Source organism: Trachymyrmex septentrionalis, unplaced genomic scaffold (genome assembly GCF_001594115.1).
Source record: "Trachymyrmex septentrionalis isolate Tsep2-gDNA-1 unplaced genomic scaffold, Tsep1.0 scaffold9, whole genome shotgun sequence".
In the NCBI taxonomy this organism is placed as follows: Eukaryota; Metazoa; Arthropoda; class Insecta; order Hymenoptera; family Formicidae; genus Trachymyrmex; species Trachymyrmex septentrionalis.
Window position 1 is genome coordinate 4,753,133 of NW_017306091.1, and position 17,397 is coordinate 4,770,529.

The 17,397-nt window shown below is 35.3% G+C and overlaps 3 protein-coding genes across 4 annotated transcripts; 2 read left to right on the forward strand and 1 right to left on the reverse strand.

The window, feature by feature from the left end:
- The first annotated feature begins 6,062 nt into the window (after positions 1–6,062).
- Positions 6,063–7,514, forward strand: LOC108755845 (pigment-dispersing hormone peptides-like). The gene is made up of 4 exons (XM_018499157.1): positions 6,063–6,249; positions 6,774–6,919; positions 7,192–7,319; positions 7,396–7,514. The coding sequence occupies exons 1-4, from the start codon at positions 6,123–6,125 to the stop codon at positions 7,433–7,435; spliced, it is 441 nt and encodes a 146-aa protein (XP_018354659.1). The 5' UTR covers positions 6,063–6,122; the 3' UTR covers positions 7,436–7,514.
- A 732-nt stretch (positions 7,515–8,246) lies between these two features.
- On the reverse strand, positions 8,247–14,538 carry LOC108755725 (cyclin-dependent kinase 11B). Of its 2 annotated transcripts, none has more exons than XM_018498915.1 (7): positions 14,252–14,538; positions 13,102–13,479; positions 11,981–12,981; positions 9,911–10,237; positions 9,034–9,310; positions 8,672–8,902; positions 8,247–8,573 (listed from the first exon to the last, which is right to left on the reverse strand). In XM_018498915.1, exons 1-7 carry the CDS (start codon positions 14,341–14,343, stop codon positions 8,279–8,281), a joined length of 2,601 nt encoding a protein of 866 aa, XP_018354417.1. In that variant the 5' UTR covers positions 14,344–14,538; the 3' UTR covers positions 8,247–8,278. The 2 variants fall into 2 exon arrangements, with proteins under 2 accessions (XP_018354417.1, XP_018354418.1); XM_018498916.1 differs by lacking the exon at positions 14,252–14,538 and adding an exon at positions 13,768–13,937.
- Positions 14,539–16,419: 1,881 nt separating this feature from the next.
- On the forward strand, positions 16,420–17,377 carry LOC108755819 (protein D7-like). The gene is made up of 3 exons (XM_018499119.1): positions 16,420–16,706; positions 16,777–16,903; positions 17,049–17,377. Exons 1-3 carry the CDS (start codon positions 16,608–16,610, stop codon positions 17,141–17,143), a joined length of 321 nt encoding a protein of 106 aa, XP_018354621.1. The 5' UTR covers positions 16,420–16,607; the 3' UTR covers positions 17,144–17,377.
- Positions 17,378–17,397: the final 20 nt, after the last annotated feature.

Genomic DNA, 17,397 nt, shown 5'->3' on the forward strand with positions numbered 1-17,397 from the left:
GAGCGGCAGGGAGGACCAACAATCTGGTATTCCGGACGCACGAGGACGTCCATATATACCTACTCCTCCACCTAAGGGAACCCGCCCCGCGCCATCCTGCCTGCCAAGTCACGACGTTGCTCTGCAACGACCTTGACCACGAGAAGAGGAGCATGACTTCTCGTTCGCGTGTACACGCCCTCCTGGTACCTCCAGAGACAGATGCCCAATTCGAAATCTCGACTTACAATTAGAGTACACGCTCCTTCCCTCGAAATGATTCGCGATAAATAGCCGTACGTGTACAATTTACATACAACGCGAGGGCTCGTCGAGAAAGTCTAGATTACCTGGACACTTTTTAAAGCGTGCGCTATTGGTGCAACTCTATCGGTGAATAACTGTCCTTCATTTGCAGCTGCTATATGTATATATTATGAATTACCCCGAAAAAACAAACTTTAATTACTTTCGACGAGAATCCGTTTCTTTTCTACGCGCCCGTCAACTATCAATAGTTGACATTTTAGTATGAAAATTGTCGTTTTCTTTTTCTTTTCTTCAGGGAAAAATTTTCTTTGTTCCGTCGCTTATAACTCAAAGGTTATTGACATTTTCGTCGAAGTAAAAATCGATTCCAGACTAGTTAAGGAATCTGTTTAGAAAAACAACCGGTTTTTTTTAAGGATACTCTGTATGCGATTCCTTAACTTCACGATCTTCCAGAGAAATTAAACTTGGTTCACGGACGTTAACAGGTTGTATAATGGTTATTTATATATATTGCCGGAATGAATACAGCGTAAAAAGGAAATACGTGTATACAATGTATATAATACATTAAGTAGAAAGAATTCTCGCCATTGGTGACGGTGTCGCGAATTTTTATTCATTTGAGGCACATTACCGACGCGAATTTATATATACATTAAATAAGCTATGCCGTTATTATCATTTCTTATAATGTTTTAACAAATGATTTTTAAAGAATATGTAAACGTCAGAATACAATACATGGCTGCGGATTTTGCAATTATACTATTATTATTATTAATACTACAATAAAAATTGTAGAAAGAAAAAGGAAAGTATCGTAAGGTTCATTAAGAATTTACTGTTATTGCAGAATAACGAAAATTGATTGAAATTTGATGTCAGATGGTGGAAGTTGACGACGAAAGAAACTACAAGAAAGAAAAACGAAAAAAAAATTTAAGACGAAAAATCCTTGACGTTAATACTAAACTTCCGCCGAAACGGATCATCAGCAGTCGCATATCACAAGAAATATATTATTATCTCGTATATAAGGGTACAATTAACGAATATCATTTGCTTGAAGCAGTTTATTCAGTGATTTAGTTGGCGATATCTTCTGATTTTGAAGTAACAATTTGCTTCAGCGAACGGGAGGATTCAGACTGAAAATGAGCGATTTGAAGACTACTCTAACTCACTACTCAACTTCATACATAGATCGCAGCTATAAAGTAGAAAACGGTTGTGGAGTCTAATCTTTGCAATAATGGTATACAAGTCTTCCAAAAATAAAACACCTTATCCGAGGGAGTGGCAACAATTTGCCTTGAACTTGCGGATTTGGTCGATTTGTCGGTTTGTTTTTTTTCCTCTCGTCTTGAAGATACACCGCGAGTGAAAGGAATGGAACTTGTTTTAGGACAATCGCGGGATCGTTATCGTTCTCTTCGAGTTTTCTTCGTTCTTGCACACGCATCGTCATGTCGCGTCGTCGTAAAAGTACTTTCGGATACGGAGTTCCGCACGCGCCGCATTTTACATTGCAATTCACGAAAAATGTAAAATAAATTCATTAACTCTTACAATAATTAAGAGGATTCAATGCGCGCGGGATAATTGGTTGCGTGCTGAACCTTCGATTTTGGAAGCTAGACGATTGTGTGTGTGCGCGCGCGCGTTTGTGTGTGTGTGTGTGTGTGTGAGAGAGAGATATTATTTATTAAAGTGTAATCCGTTAAATCACAATTCAACGGATCTAATTTGCCATTTTGTTTATATCTGCTAATGATTTGCTTAGATATAGAAGAGAATTATTCGATAGGTGTCGTTTGATGATATCGATTAAGGTTGATGATTTGTATCGCGAGCTTCGATGAATCAAAATTACACAATTATTAATTTAATATAATTTTATTTAATATATTGTAGTTAATAGTAACAAATATATTTACGAATACATATTTTTATTTTTTTCTATTCATGCAAATATATTTTTCAGTGCTTCAAAGATATCTTCAATTTCGACAGTTCAAAGTTAACTTCAAAAATTTAAATTCTTCCAAACCTTTGAATTTTCCAAGTTATCAAAAGCCTTACTGGTGCAAAAGCTCTATACTTCTTGTTCATTTTTATGATTTTACTGGCACTAGAAAGTTCTAAATACGTACAAACGCCCAGTGACGATGACGAGAAAAGGTTTGCAGGAGAACAAAGATCCCAGGGAATTAGATCGGTATTCAAATTCAACAATTGTATAGATAGCCGTCGCCGACCAATTAATTGTATTAAATACTATGCGTGTCGATTTGTATAGATCTCTATAACACTTAAAGGTATAAGTATAGATGTTTGAACGTATGCACAATGTTTGATTCTTTCGTTTCTCGATTCGACTTGCGGACCCGCCTCGAGCGTGATTATGAAGGATCGGATTATAAAGGTGAGGTGCTTAATAATATTACGTGCGAGTTCAATGCCACTTCTAGCGGAACAGAAAGATGGAGAAAGAGGCTGCGAGAAAGAGAGAGAAAGAGAGAGAGAAGAATATCGTAGAAATACATAAATTTGATGTGTCATAAGCCCACATGAGAAAAAAATGGAATATATGAATCGGGCTCCGTAATCGTCGGCCGTTAATGGATGAACGAGATGGAATATTATCGATGCAGAGCCGATTTAAATAAACTCCACCAATCTCTCTCTCTCTCTCTCTCTCTCTCTCTCTCTCTCTCTCTCTCTCTCTCTCCTTGATTAAATATCCATAATTATAATGACATAAAATAATCGCTATATCATTCATGCGAGTAGTGTATCTCGCAATTAAAGGCTAGCTGCGATAAATCAATGACAAATTGCTTGCAAATTGGTGATCTAAGCAATCTCTTAATTTTTCAAAGAAAAAAAAAAGATGAAAGCATTTTATGAATTTATAGTTGTTTATATTTTCGGAATGAACATTTGCATAATTATCTTATTATCGTCAAAGCGAAATAGGTTTATCGCATATACATCTCACACACACACACACACACACACACACAGACACACACACACACACACACACAACGCGCGCGCGCATTATCGCTGCAACTTTTTATAAATAGGAGAGCTGGTAACCGCAAGTGTTGTAATCTTTTTATTTGGAGGAAAAATAATAGGACGAAATCGAGAGTCACGCGATGTGCCAAAAGTACTGTTATTTATCGTTACAAGTCCGAGGGACGATACGGATTATATCATAATAATCAGCTCATCAGCTTAGTCATTAATGCATCTTGCGGCAGAAGCGCGAGCATGGCTATCTTTTGACTTTTTTCGCGACAAATCGTTACACAGAAACGCTATTATAATACGCGGAGGATAGATTGGCTCTCGCGACGATACAAAGACGATTCTGTCTTTCGCAGTATTTGAAAATATCGCAACAGGATGCCGTATGTTATTCTCTATACGTATCTGCGAAACATATACGAGTATATCTCTTCACACGACACGCATTAAAGTCACGAAACGGCTTCTGATGGAGGCAAATGTGAGTCAAACGGGTTTCCGAAGACGAAGAGCGATCGTAGCGGGTGCGAAACGTCGCGTAAATCATCGTGAGAAAACGAGAAGAGGTGCTCAAACGTTACGAAACAGATAACAATTTAGCGATAACTAAACATAATTCGCAGAAAAATTGAATTAGCAACACGACGTGCGTTTCCCTAATTCCCTAATTCGAGTATGGCAAAATTTTGGAATTAATTCTCGCAAATAATGATAATAGTAGTTTTATCGAGAGGGTGGCAAATAAATAAAATACAAAAAAATTGGCCATTAAAATACTTCTTTAAGAGCGGATACAAATGGACACGATAACTACACAAAATTTCCAAGAGGATCAACGAGAAGAAGCGATTCCGAAATTGGAGAGCCGGCTGAACAAGATTTTTCTCTTAGGCGCTTTCTCATACTGTCGTTGTTCCGATCTTATTGAACTGTTATTGTTAATCGCAACGTTTTTTCCTCGACAACGAGTTAATTTCCGCAATGATTTCCTTCGCGTCGCTTACAATCAGATAAGCTCGCCTCCATCATTATTCGGAGAAAATGTCACGGAGATGTCAAAAATGGCTAATCCGTTCGTTATTGATCGACACGCCTTCGCCTTCGTGGATCTTCGAAGGGTATCTTAACGTAAAATCAAGGCCACGCCACCGGTTTCAGGCTGCTTTTATGCTCGCTGGTTAGTGACCTCTGCATCTATCCCTGGAAATAGTCGGAGATTTCGACGCTGTTGGATGCCTCTGTCCTTCCTCCTCGCGTTATCACTCACTTTGCTCTTTTTTCTATTTCGTCTCTCTCTCCTTATAGTTTCTTGTAAAACGAAAAGAAAAACAAGAACGGATAGGATACGTAGTATTATCGATCTATTTTGCTATATGTATCAAAGTTGTGAACAGCATAAAGAGATTGTAATTGAATCCACAGAGAGAAAGTTATTAATAGATTAAGGAAAAGGATTGCGATCCACCTTAATCGAAATACATATTATCATTGCCATTAATTTTTCTTACTTTTCTAGTGAAGACACAAACCGAATAATGGCTTCAATTTTTGTCTATTCTTTGTTTTTCGACTTTATAAGATATAACTCCGCGACGAGTACACAATAGTAATTTGACGTATCTCCTTTTGTCCTTCTCGTCTTCCCCAAAGAATGACAATGTCATCCTTCTTCCACTCGACGTATCGTTCGTCGAATGAGTAATGCCAGTGATTTTTACTTGGCGGTATATCTTGGCGAGTAGGTATATCGAAAGGACGTCGATACGCTCGAAGAGCGGGAGTCATCGCCGCGCCAGCCTTCGCGAGGTCGAGTTTCCTCGTGCAGAAGACGTTAATCTCCCCCCGAGATTAAATACGATACTGACCCTGACGAGACTTGCATTCGTAACGAGACAAGTGCTTGCAATGCTCTTCCTTATAACGATTATACATACTATATACAATAATAAGATTTTATTAGGACCGACGTGAAATCAAACACTCAAGTATATTCGATATATAAGTATATTCGAGCCTAGAAAATAATTCGCAGTGAATTATTTGGGCATCTGGAAGATCTAGCTTTGACCGTCATAGGCTTGAGTATACTTATACTCGAGTGTTTGATTATACATATAGCTAGTTCTCGTCGCTCACGCGCGCCGCAATCAATGTTGCTTGCCAAGTACGCACTGCCAAGAGTATGTGTTAATTGCTACCAGAATTGCAGCAACTGAGTCCTCATTTGTTGGCAACTTGATGTCTTCACAATATGATAACATTGAGTGCGACTTGCCAGCAATTTGCCGGCTTTAAAACAACTTTAAACTCGTCATCATCAAAATTCGTACTATTGCCATATCACGTTGTCATAATAATATGTAGCATCATACAACGCTGTCATATCGCCGACAACGCAAGATACAATATTAACGCATTTAAACTGTGCTGGCAATATATATATATATATACATGTGTATATACACATTGTTGCTGCAATGACGGTATATTCGAAATTATTGAATTGAAGACATATCTACGGCAAGGTACGGCTGCCAGCATCATAAGTAATCACAGATTTGTGCGATTCTGCTGAGACACGCTTTGCTATCCGAATATTTTATACAGATTACATATTTATACATAAATATAATACAGATACTTATACCGATCAGTCGCGAGTAATCAAACGCAGGATTTGCTGCACCCTTCGGCAGGATTTCTTTTACATAACTTAATAAAAGAGACGAAACACAATTTCCACAATAATCTCGCCGAAGAACATCTGTCGTTCGCAGCTAGAGCTCTCATCGGGCTACGTCCTACGATCTGACTGTCAGGAACAGATCTCGGCGATGGGTAGTCGGTATAAAAGAAACAGAGCATCTTCAGATTCACGTCGTATTCGCGTGGTATCTACATCGAACAGCATTCGCTGCCACTTCAACCTCTACTGCAAATCGCCACTTCCGACTACTCCAAGTAATTACTACGTTCATTTCAATTATTTTTTTTCAATAAAATTTTCGAGCATTACGAAACATTTTATTAATAGACCCAACAAAATGCTATAAAATAAATTTTTTGTAACAATCTGCATTCATTACGCTATGTAGATGAAATAGTAAACGTTATTTCACTTTATGCATTATCGCTAACGTAACTAAACGGCAGATTTTTAATACTGCAGTTTAAAAACAAAATTGATCAGAAACTCTTTTCTCTATTAACAGCTTGTATCGATAATAATATAAACCATTAAAAGCTTTCTTCAGTTATAAAATAGTACTTTATTCAAATATGTATATTTTTTGTTTACTAAGGCTATATCAAAGAAAGTGGAAAAAAATTGTTTAATAGAAATCATGAAAAGGGCTTCCAAACACGGTTTTATTAATCTTTCTCCCCTCCCCCCCCCCGTCTCTCTCTCTCTCTCTCTCTCTTCATATAGCATAATTACCTTAATAATTTTCAAATATTTTTCTACGTGTTACCTTCCCCTAAAGAGACATCTAAATCAATGGCTAATTACGTGAGGTTTGCTGTCATTGTCGCTATTATCATCGGAATCGTTCGTGGAGAGGAGTCCAGTGAGCTCGAGGATATCGACAGAAATATTCTAAAATTGAATCTTCCCTACGGCAGAAGATTGGTAAATGACCGTCCTTCTAAATGGCAATTAAAAGAGGCGCTTAAAAATTTGCTAATATATACGTGTCGCACTTATCATATTTCGAAATTATATTGAACGCTCCGACAAGATGAGATACGAGAATTAATTTGCACATCGATTCGGACTCGGAATGCTACTTAACTGTCGCGGTCGATACGCTTTGAAAAGGGAATACTATGTATAATATAATACTATTAAATAGGTTCATTAGGCGAATTTATGTACATAAGAAATGTGTTTATCTTTTTCAGGATAACGAATTGGAGCTGGTCAGATTGATGTTAGTGGCACCGCGATTATGTCATCCCAAACGTAATTCCGAGCTTATAAACTCGCTATTGGGTCTACCGAAAAATATGCATAATGCTGGGAAACGCAAGTAATTTCACTTGGTTGTACAAGATAATTCAAAGATATATCAGATATATGAAGATATAGAAATATACACTTCGTAGATTATCCACCAAAGAATATATACGAAAACGAAACATTTGAGAAAATCAAACAGGATTTATCAGTAATGTTCCTAGAAACATGGATCTTGTATAAAATGAATCAATATTAATAAATGTAAAAAGTCACATATATTCTTTCTATTTCATTACATCTTTCTGTTATATAATTCCTCTTATTATCTTTAATTCTCTTTATAACCCATACAGCACATCGATGTCCAAAGGACATCACATAGACATCTCTTGATATCTATACAATGTCATATAAATATCGGAACGTTCGTGCGACAAGAGATTGTGTGGGATCGCAAAGTGTGAACTAAATTACAAACATTAATCGTAAATATGCAATTTTTTTATATTTTTATTTTACAATAAATATTTCCATTATTCCTATACTAAAATAATACGTAATTCTGTATGAGAATAACTCATAGTTGGCAGGCCTTAGATTTGATACTCTCTGAATCTCGTTTTATAAGAGATCATTTATAAAAAGAGAGAAAGATTGTAAGGTGAATTGTAATCCATTTCATGAACAAAACTGATAGCTAAATATATGTATTACTTTATCATATGGCATATCAAATCATATGCCAAAATATATAAAGAATAATTGTAAGCATCTCCAGTTTATAAAAATAAAACACTATAAACTGGAAATGCTTACAATTGTTCTTTATATTTTGTTTATATGATTTTGTTTATAAAATTAAAAAAAATTTACATATTACATGAATATACATATACAATCATACGCGCGCGCGTGTGTGTATGTAATAATACGTTTCTTTATGTCTAAAGAAATATATTTTATATATTTTATACAAATGTATTAAAAAAAAAATGGTTATAATTCAGAATGCAAAATTGTCTCTCTCAACTAGAATTTTAAGTGGAAACCACCGCCAACCGGCGGCGCTCTACCACCTTCCATCAGTCCCATGTGAAAACCAGAATTGCTCAAATCGGCATCGTCACCGTCGCCCAATTGTTTGTATTCTCTGCCACCGCTCGGTGGCTTCGGAGACGCGTTCGTTGTTCTAATTCCTTGTTCCGATTTGGCGGGCCACGTGGGAAACATTTGTGGATCGATTGGCAAAGGCGCTTCAGTAAAGTATCCATGATTTAGCGCATCTTCAGCGGTTACACGTTGACGAGGATCATAGGTTAGAAATCTGAAGAGAAAAAAAAAAGAAAGAAAGAAAGAAAATAATTACGCTTTTAATCAAACTTATTCAGATATTGAAAGCGTTCTTCATATGGAATAACTTACTTGTTCAGCAATTCGATACCTAAATCCGACAACGACAAACTAAATCTTTGCCTGAGATTATTTACAGGATAATGTGCGAATGGGATTTTTTGTACTATAGGTAACTTGGCGTATCCTGGCCAAATCCTTTCGCTTGGTGTACCTAACTCTTTAAATATTTTATTTAATTGATCTATATCCGATTTTCCTGGGAACAGTGGTTCCATCCTTAGAAGCTCGGCGAAAATGCATCTGAGAAAGTACTATCATAAATATCATAGCCTATATTTATATAAATTCTAAAATTTTATACAACATACTGATAATGCGTTAATATTCTTAATTTAAAAAAATTAAATATTAAGACATTAAATTACACTTACCCTACGGACCACATATCTATAGGCGTGCTATATATTCCTAGATACTCTTTGTCACACAGCAATAACTCAGGGGCTCTGTACCAAAGAGTTACAACAATCGGTGTGTATTGCCTCAAGGGAGAGCCATATTCTCGAGCTAAACCAAAATCGCCGACTTTTAAAATGCCTCTGTGACTTAATAGCAAATTGGATGTCTTTAGGTCGCGATGTAATATCCAATTATCATGTAGATGTGCGACCGCGCGCAACAATTGTTGCATAAGACATTTAACTTCTCCTATAATAGAAAAAAATATCGATTTTTCTTTACGTTCGTATATTTTTGTTATAAATTGAGAAGTAAAAAATTTGAGCAGTGTAAAATGTAATATGTAATTCACGAAACATGTATTTCCATATTACAAATCCTTAACACGTTCCGTGCCGTATGGGCCACTGATGACCCATGCTGAATTTTCTGTTTGATTTTCTGTTTTGGCTATAAAAAGATACGTAATTATAAAATAATTTCTAGCATCACATACATAGATATTTAATTATAATATATGATGCAATATTGGTGTGTATATATATTGTAAACCTTTTTCTTCATAATATTTTTGCAATTTTTTAACCATTATAAAATACATTGTTTTTTAATAAATATAATAAAAATACAAAGAAAAATATCGTAGACCCACCGGTGACCGATGATAAAGTCACTTAAAATTGGTACGGCACGGAATGTGTATCTTAGATTGCTAATCTATGATTAAGCATTATTTTTAACTTGTATCTTTATTAAAATTGTTTTTCATTTTTCAGTTTATGCTGTTATTACGCCCAACTCTTCAATTGGTTCTTTACTTCATTATATACTATAACAGAATATACTCACCAGGTATAAAAACTTGTTTCTTCTGCTTCATGGTTTCTATCAGGGATTTCAGATCATGCTCCACGTAATCCATAACAATAAATATTTTATCCATATTGCTGCCGACGACTATCTCCCGCACGGTAACAATATTGGGATGTTGTGCTTTCAGTAAAGTATTGATCTCTCTCAGGCTTGTAATCGGAAAGCCTTCTTTTTCCTTTTCCATTTTCAATCGTTTCAACGCTACTATCTCCTCCGTACGTTTATCACGTGCCCTATATACGACTCCATATGTACCTTCTTCGATTCGATTTAAACATTGGAACTCCTCGACACTTCTACAACCTAAAGAGTAGAAAATTTGCAATACGTATACAATAAAAAAAAAATAACAAAAAACCAAAGATAGATCTTAAACTTAAACCTTCATTTCTTACAGAAATGAAGGTGCGTATACATGTAAATTCACATCGAAATATTATTAATTCTAACTCGCCATCCTAAACAACATGCGCGTACCCTATGCGATTTTTTTACATTGCTGTAACTATCTGACACCTCTGGATTGAGGTTCAAAAAAAAACTTTAACTATCCATAGGTATTATGATAAGCCTGCAAGGGTAATTTTTTACGTTATTCTTAACGTGAGAGTGCACAAAAGTTTTAAGAAGGTTCTACGCCTGGAACCTGCGTGTGACCGTGATTAGCTCGTAAGTTTCGGCGTTCTGGAAATCCCTTTATTATTATTATTATTATTATTATTATTATTATTATTATTATTATTATTATTATTATTATTATTATTATTATTATTATTATTATTATTATTATTATTATTATTATTATTATTATTATTATTATTATTATTATTATTATTATTATTATTATTATTATTATTATTATTATTATTATTATTATTATTATTATTATTATTATTATTATTATTATTATTATTATTATTATTATTATTATTATTATTATTATTATTATTATTATTATTAGATATATGTTTACCGTGTTTCGGTTAGAATGAAAGTAAGTATATGAAATTGTAGAATTAAAAAAATTTATTTTAATATAATAAAAAGTAGTAGAAAGTTTATGGCCTCTGTCAATCTTGGGAGATCGCTTGACCGGGCCGGATGTACTATTGATTCAGACTGAGCTGCATCATTCTCTAAATTATCGGTGTAGCCATCGGCGCTGTCGAAACCAAAGGATGAAAGAGGCGCAATTACTGATAGGTATAGTTTTGTAGATAGTTCTAAATATTAAAATTGTATTCATTAGTTGTAAAATTACAATATGTACATTTTTTTTTTAATCTCGATGCTTTAAATAACTATATTTTTTTGAGTGATTCATATTGTATTATTTCTTTTAGTTAGTCCAAAGGGTCAACTAAAAAAACCCTATATTTTTTTTGTTTAAAGTTTAAATTTTAAAATTTGAGAATTTTTTATTCAAGATAGTCAATCTTCGCAAGCTTTTTCAATTAAATTTTTTTAAGCCACTGTAATTAATTTAAAATAATATATTTTTTATTTGATTCATATTTATCTGTCTTTGTCTGAGAAAGACTTTGAAATACAGATTTCACATATTTTTCAGTTAAAAAATATGCATTCAGAGATAAAGCAGAGTGACAAACAAAATTGCAGAGTTCCACAGGCTCTGATATGGCCGGGAAGGTAATAAAAAATAACAATGGAGCGTTAGGATTAAGCATTAAAATTCAGCTCAGACTGAATGAGGCATTGTTCTTATTCATTCACATGTCTAGCGTGTATTTAAAAATTAAATTTGAAATGAAATTGATAAAAGACAAAAAAATTAAATTAAAGGAATAAAAACAAATGTGAAATGATCAGATTGAAGATGATTTACAATGAAAATCTCTCTAAATCTTTTATCATCTAGCAGAAATTATCTTCACATTAAATCAATTTTATTATTATTATTTTATTTTTAGGTTATATTATTAAAATTTTTTACACCTATAGGCTGACTTACAGTCGAGTGCTTTTATTCCCTCAATTATATTTTTATATTTTTATATTTATTTATAGCACACAGTTTTTGCTTACCCTGAATAGCTGGCAGATACGGCGGTAATTCCGGTTCCTCCACTTTCTTTTCCTCCTCTTCTATGTTTTTCGAAGCATTGTTGGAATCAACATGCCCAGGAGAGCCTCCATCCGAATGATCGGATTTGGCTAATCGATCAACGGACAATGGACTTGGATTGTTATATTCTGAGCCATCATTGGAATCACCAGCAGAACCTTTATTTGACTCATTAGATTCGTCGTCGTCATCACTGCTTGATTCCGAGGAATCGGACGAATGTCGCTCCGAAGATCTTTCATGTGGACTTCTTTCTCCTTCGGTTGAGTGTTTAGATTCGGCTGATTTTGATCGTACACCCTCGGAACGAACAGGACTGATGCTTTCATCCGATAGCTCTACAACTGAAGGATCCGGATTGTTACCCGGACTCATGGGTCGTTTCTCACCTCTCTTCATCCTTCTCGCTTCCAATTCCATCCTAGATACTTCTTTTCGTCTAGCCATTTCTCTATCGGCTTCTAATAGCCTTTCTTTTCTAATTTCTTGCTCCGTCATTTCTTTTGGATCTTTAATCTGTATCGAGATCTCATTTTGCACATCCATCTCATTAATGTCATCGGTTACAATTTCCATCGCTTCCCGTAGCTGCTTGTCCCGGTGCTCCTTTTCGCGCTCCATCTTCTCTTGATCTCTCTCGCGAATACGATCGTGCTTGTGAGATCTCTTGCGGCGTTTCTCAGATCGTTCCATCAGTTCGCTTTCCGAAAACTGCTCTTCCATGATCACTCGTACGTGTCTCTGTTCCTCCATGCGAATCTCACGACGTTCTCTACCGTCGTCCACCGTACGTATTTCACGACGGTCCCGAATATCTTCCATCCGTATTTCTCGCCGATCGCGCGATTCGCGTAAATCTCGCAAGTCCTCCACCAATCGTACCTCATGTCGAGATGACTCGATTTTATAACTCCGAGTATCACGTGGATCCTCCCGTCTCTCTCTTCTCTTATCCAATAATCTAAAATACACACAAATATCTTATATCTATATATTAAAAGAACCAATTTATATAAATAATCATTATACTATTTACATTTACATTTTTTTTTAAGTAGACGAGAAGAAATTCTACAATTACCTTTCTCTTAAATCTTCTAGGACACGATCACCTGTACTTCTTTCCTTGCGATCGTGCCTGGAGGATTCTCTATCTCTAGAATGGCTTTCCATTCTGTCTAAGCGTTCCATCCTCTCACGATTCCTCTTGGAGCTTTCCAAACGTTCGGATCTCTCGAGAGGCTCTCCCACATGCCTACGGTGCCTATGCTTGTCCCTGTGTTGTCTGTCTTCACGTTCGTGTTGACGCGATTTGCGTTCTTTCTCATCTCTACGATTTCGCCTGTCGCTGTGCTTCTCTCTTCGACGAGACGAACTAGATTTATGATGGCGAACAACTGCCTGCGGTGGTTTGATATCCAAGGAATCGGCCGTGTCGCCACCCTCTTCCTCTGAAAAGCTGTAGATTATCGAACAATTAATTCGTCATTAAATTCAAATCGATGATATACTTAAAACTTTTAACGTTTTAACAATATTTAAACTTTACGAATCTTTTGACACAATTGATGAGAAAACAATTAAGAGAAAAGTTTAATAAATATTTTAATGCTAAATAAAACAAATGTATCCCAAAGAAAAAGGGACGCGATGTCGCGAGGAACATTTAAATACCAAAGAAATAAAAATGAAAATAATTAGATCACTCGTAGTATAAACGTGCATTGTCTCGCCGAGTTTTGAATACCTAAAAATTCTGGGCAGCATCGCTCGTCATTCTGTTCCGTGAGACGTTATGCAACACGTTTTCATTTATCGTAAAAGAAAAGGAGGCTCGAGAGTAATCTCTCAATGGGATTAACAAAAACCACTCGACGCCAAGTCCGTCCTGTATGCCATTCGTGAATCGCGAATCGCGACTCGCGAGTGTATTGTATGTATGATGTATGTATGTACCAGGTACTACCTTCGACAGTCGACTCGCTCCGACAACCGATTTTCGAATGCCGAATGCCGAATGCCGAATACAAAAGGACAACAATTTGTCGCGCAAGCGCGTACATGCGCCTTAAATGTAAATGTTGTTTTAAGCTAACCTAGACAACGTTCACTTTCACGTGGCTTAGACAACAAGAAGTAACAGATGTGTAATTGGCTGGTAAAGCGGCTGAGCTTTTTCTTTTAAACCTAATTTCGAACAAATTACACGGCAATATCATAAAAATAAATACCTAAAATCACCCATATCCTTCGATGGACTTTTCTTAATTTCTCCGTCTTCGCTCTGATTATCGATATCCATATCCGACGTATTCGTGGACATATTCGCGCGCAACGATTAATTGAGTTTTAACCTATACTCATTGGAATATCGCTCGTTGTTTTCGAACGTGCTTCCATTTTTACAGAATTACAGCCCATGGAAGGATTAGCGGAATAATCAGCGTGATGCTTAATTATAAATTTTGAATTGTAAATATAAGGAAAAAAAAAAGATATCACAATTTTCCATATCTGCACTCCGTACCACTAGCGACGTTACGTGTTGCGACTTCACTACAAGTTTAGTGAGACAAAAATCATGATGGTGGAAGGGATAGTAAAGCCTTGTGTTCACGATACTACAAATCGGTCCGAGACCTCGGATGAAGAAAGAATTGACCAATCGCAATGGTCATGTGATCAGATTGTTCAAATGTGAATTGTTAATTTTTTCTCTGTCCGAGATCTCGGACCGATTTCTAGCATCGTGGACATCGGGCTTAACATAGGTCTGTTCGCGATGCACTTTTGGCACTCGACATTTTCGCTTATCTCTCTTTTTAAGGCAAAATTTGTATTTATCTCTTGCATTATATTTTGCATTTTAAATGCAAAAATATTTGGGGATTTCGTGCAATGCGAACAGGGTATCAATCATGAAACTTTATCCCTAGGATGAAAAATGAAAACTTTAACCAGAGAAAAACTTGAGAGAGGACATAACGGATGACGGCCTAAAATCTGTAACCGCAAAATGCTGCCGCGCACTACTGCCCTCTGACAAAGTGGATGTAAACTGCATAGCAACGTCCACTTTTCTTTCGGTACATCGTCCACTTTTTAATGTTGGAGATGGTAAATCGATATTTAGTTCATATAATCGTGCCACACGTAAGGGGCTTATTATGCTCCGCACAATAAAAGAAACACGGAACAAAGAACAGAGAATAAGAATTTCAACCTATCAGAAATCATGTATTGTGAAATACACAGTTTCTGATAGGTTGAAATTCTTATTTTCTGTTCTCTGCTCCTTTTGTGCGAATCCTCTGATACCCGTATTCATAGTCCTTTCTTGACCAAACAAGGAGCTTTGTTAGCTTCCTTTTCTTAAAGGAGGTTACGAGTTTCCTTGAGGAAGAGATGTAGCCTTTATATCCAAGCAAATCTCCAAATTTAATTCGTCACACTAGTCTTTTTACTTTTAATAACTTTTAATCTGATCGATAATTATTTTTGATAGCTTTTTTTCGGAAACAAACTCCTCTATAAGCATTTTCTCCTTCTTCGTATAATAAGCACTATGGCGAATTCGATTGAAAGCACTGAGGCATATTAAAGCCGTTGTACACTAATTTAATTTGAGTATAAAAATAAAATATTTCGAATTATAAAATACATATTTTATCTAACAGTACAATAAAATGTATTGAGTATTTCACAATTTAATCAATTTATTTATAAACATATATTTACCTTATTTTGTATACGTACGGCGGTTTTAATGTGCATCAGTGCGCACTGAATGCGTTCAATTGAATTTGCTATTAGTTTTATTTTTGTCCATTATTGTTGCAAAATGCTAATCACGATATTATTTAATCAACAATACCTTTATAATCTTTATTATTCGTAATTCGCAATATTAGATTTGCATATATTGTATATTATGACATGCTGTCTTCAGTAGGTTACTAAAATCCCTAAAATATTCCTTCCTTAGAGAAGACAGACTTGAGATTCGTTTATGAAACAAGGAGGCCTTGGAGAATCGAGGAATCCTTCATGGAGGCTGTCTCCTTAAAATAAGGAAGGACTATGAATACAAGTGTAATACGATTATATGAATTATTCGAGACAAGACCTCGGACGAAGAAAGAATTGACCAATCGCAATAGTCATGTGATCAAATTGTTCGAATGATTTGTTAATTTTTTCTCTGTCCGAGATGTCGAATTGATTTCTAGCATCGTGGACATCGGGCTTTATTGAGGCTGGAATATCGATTAAAAATATCACTATATCGGCTGAAGAAAATCAATATTTCGATGTATCGACTATCAAGTCGATACCGCCATTCCTACTGCGCATCCACGGAAATAGTTTACCTTGCCGCTACGTATTTCCGCCACGGAAATATGCACTTCAAGTTACTCCAAGTGACTCTATATCGGAACAAGTCTGATTCTTGAAACGTTAATTCCTATGCTTTTAACAACGGATCAAGTAACTTGGATAATTTATATTTATTATTAGTTATATATTCTTACACCTTTATTTATTTACATATTATACCAGCCGATTGTTATAACTGTACATTAGAAGATGAATAGCAATAACGACGAAGTTCTTCATTGTCCTTACAACAAGTATCATCGTATAGCTAGTTCGAAATTTCAGCGACACCTTGTAAAATGCGAAAAGGTGACATATAATTTTATGTATTATGATCCGTTTTGAGAAGTATATAAACGAATATGAAATTTTCGTGTAGAATTTTCCTCCTGATTACAAGGTTATCTGCCCATACAATGCAACTCATCGTTTGAGTAAAAGTGAGATTGAAGAACACATCAATACATGTCCTATGAGAAGGACTGTCGAAGGAAGTTATATTCGGCGTAAGTATGCGTAAAGTTACTCTAAAACTCTCTGACGAAATTTTTAGTATTTATTATAAGACTCCCTGCACGTTTATATATACACGAAAATCTTTTCAATGTAGACAAAATACTGATAGCTATGATATAATTCAATTTTATGTAGCGCCAACAACTCGTGGGACGATAAGAGCAGAACAAAATGATTCTACAAGTCAAATTGATTATAATAGTTATTGGGGAAGTCAAGAAGAAATATAAGATGGTAAAGGTCCTGTAAGCTCCATAATAATAATTAAACTCGTGGATCAGAGGAAAAATATAAAACTATTTGTTAGGACGTCAAGTCAATACAAGTTGAAACAATAATACCTAGTTACAATACATCTAGCTTGAATTTGTAATTCTAGCTTGAATGTCAGTAACAAATCACATGAGACAGAATCTAGAATATGATTATACAAATAGAGTGAATAGGACAAAGAAAAAATTAAAGAAAACCTAATAACCTTTTT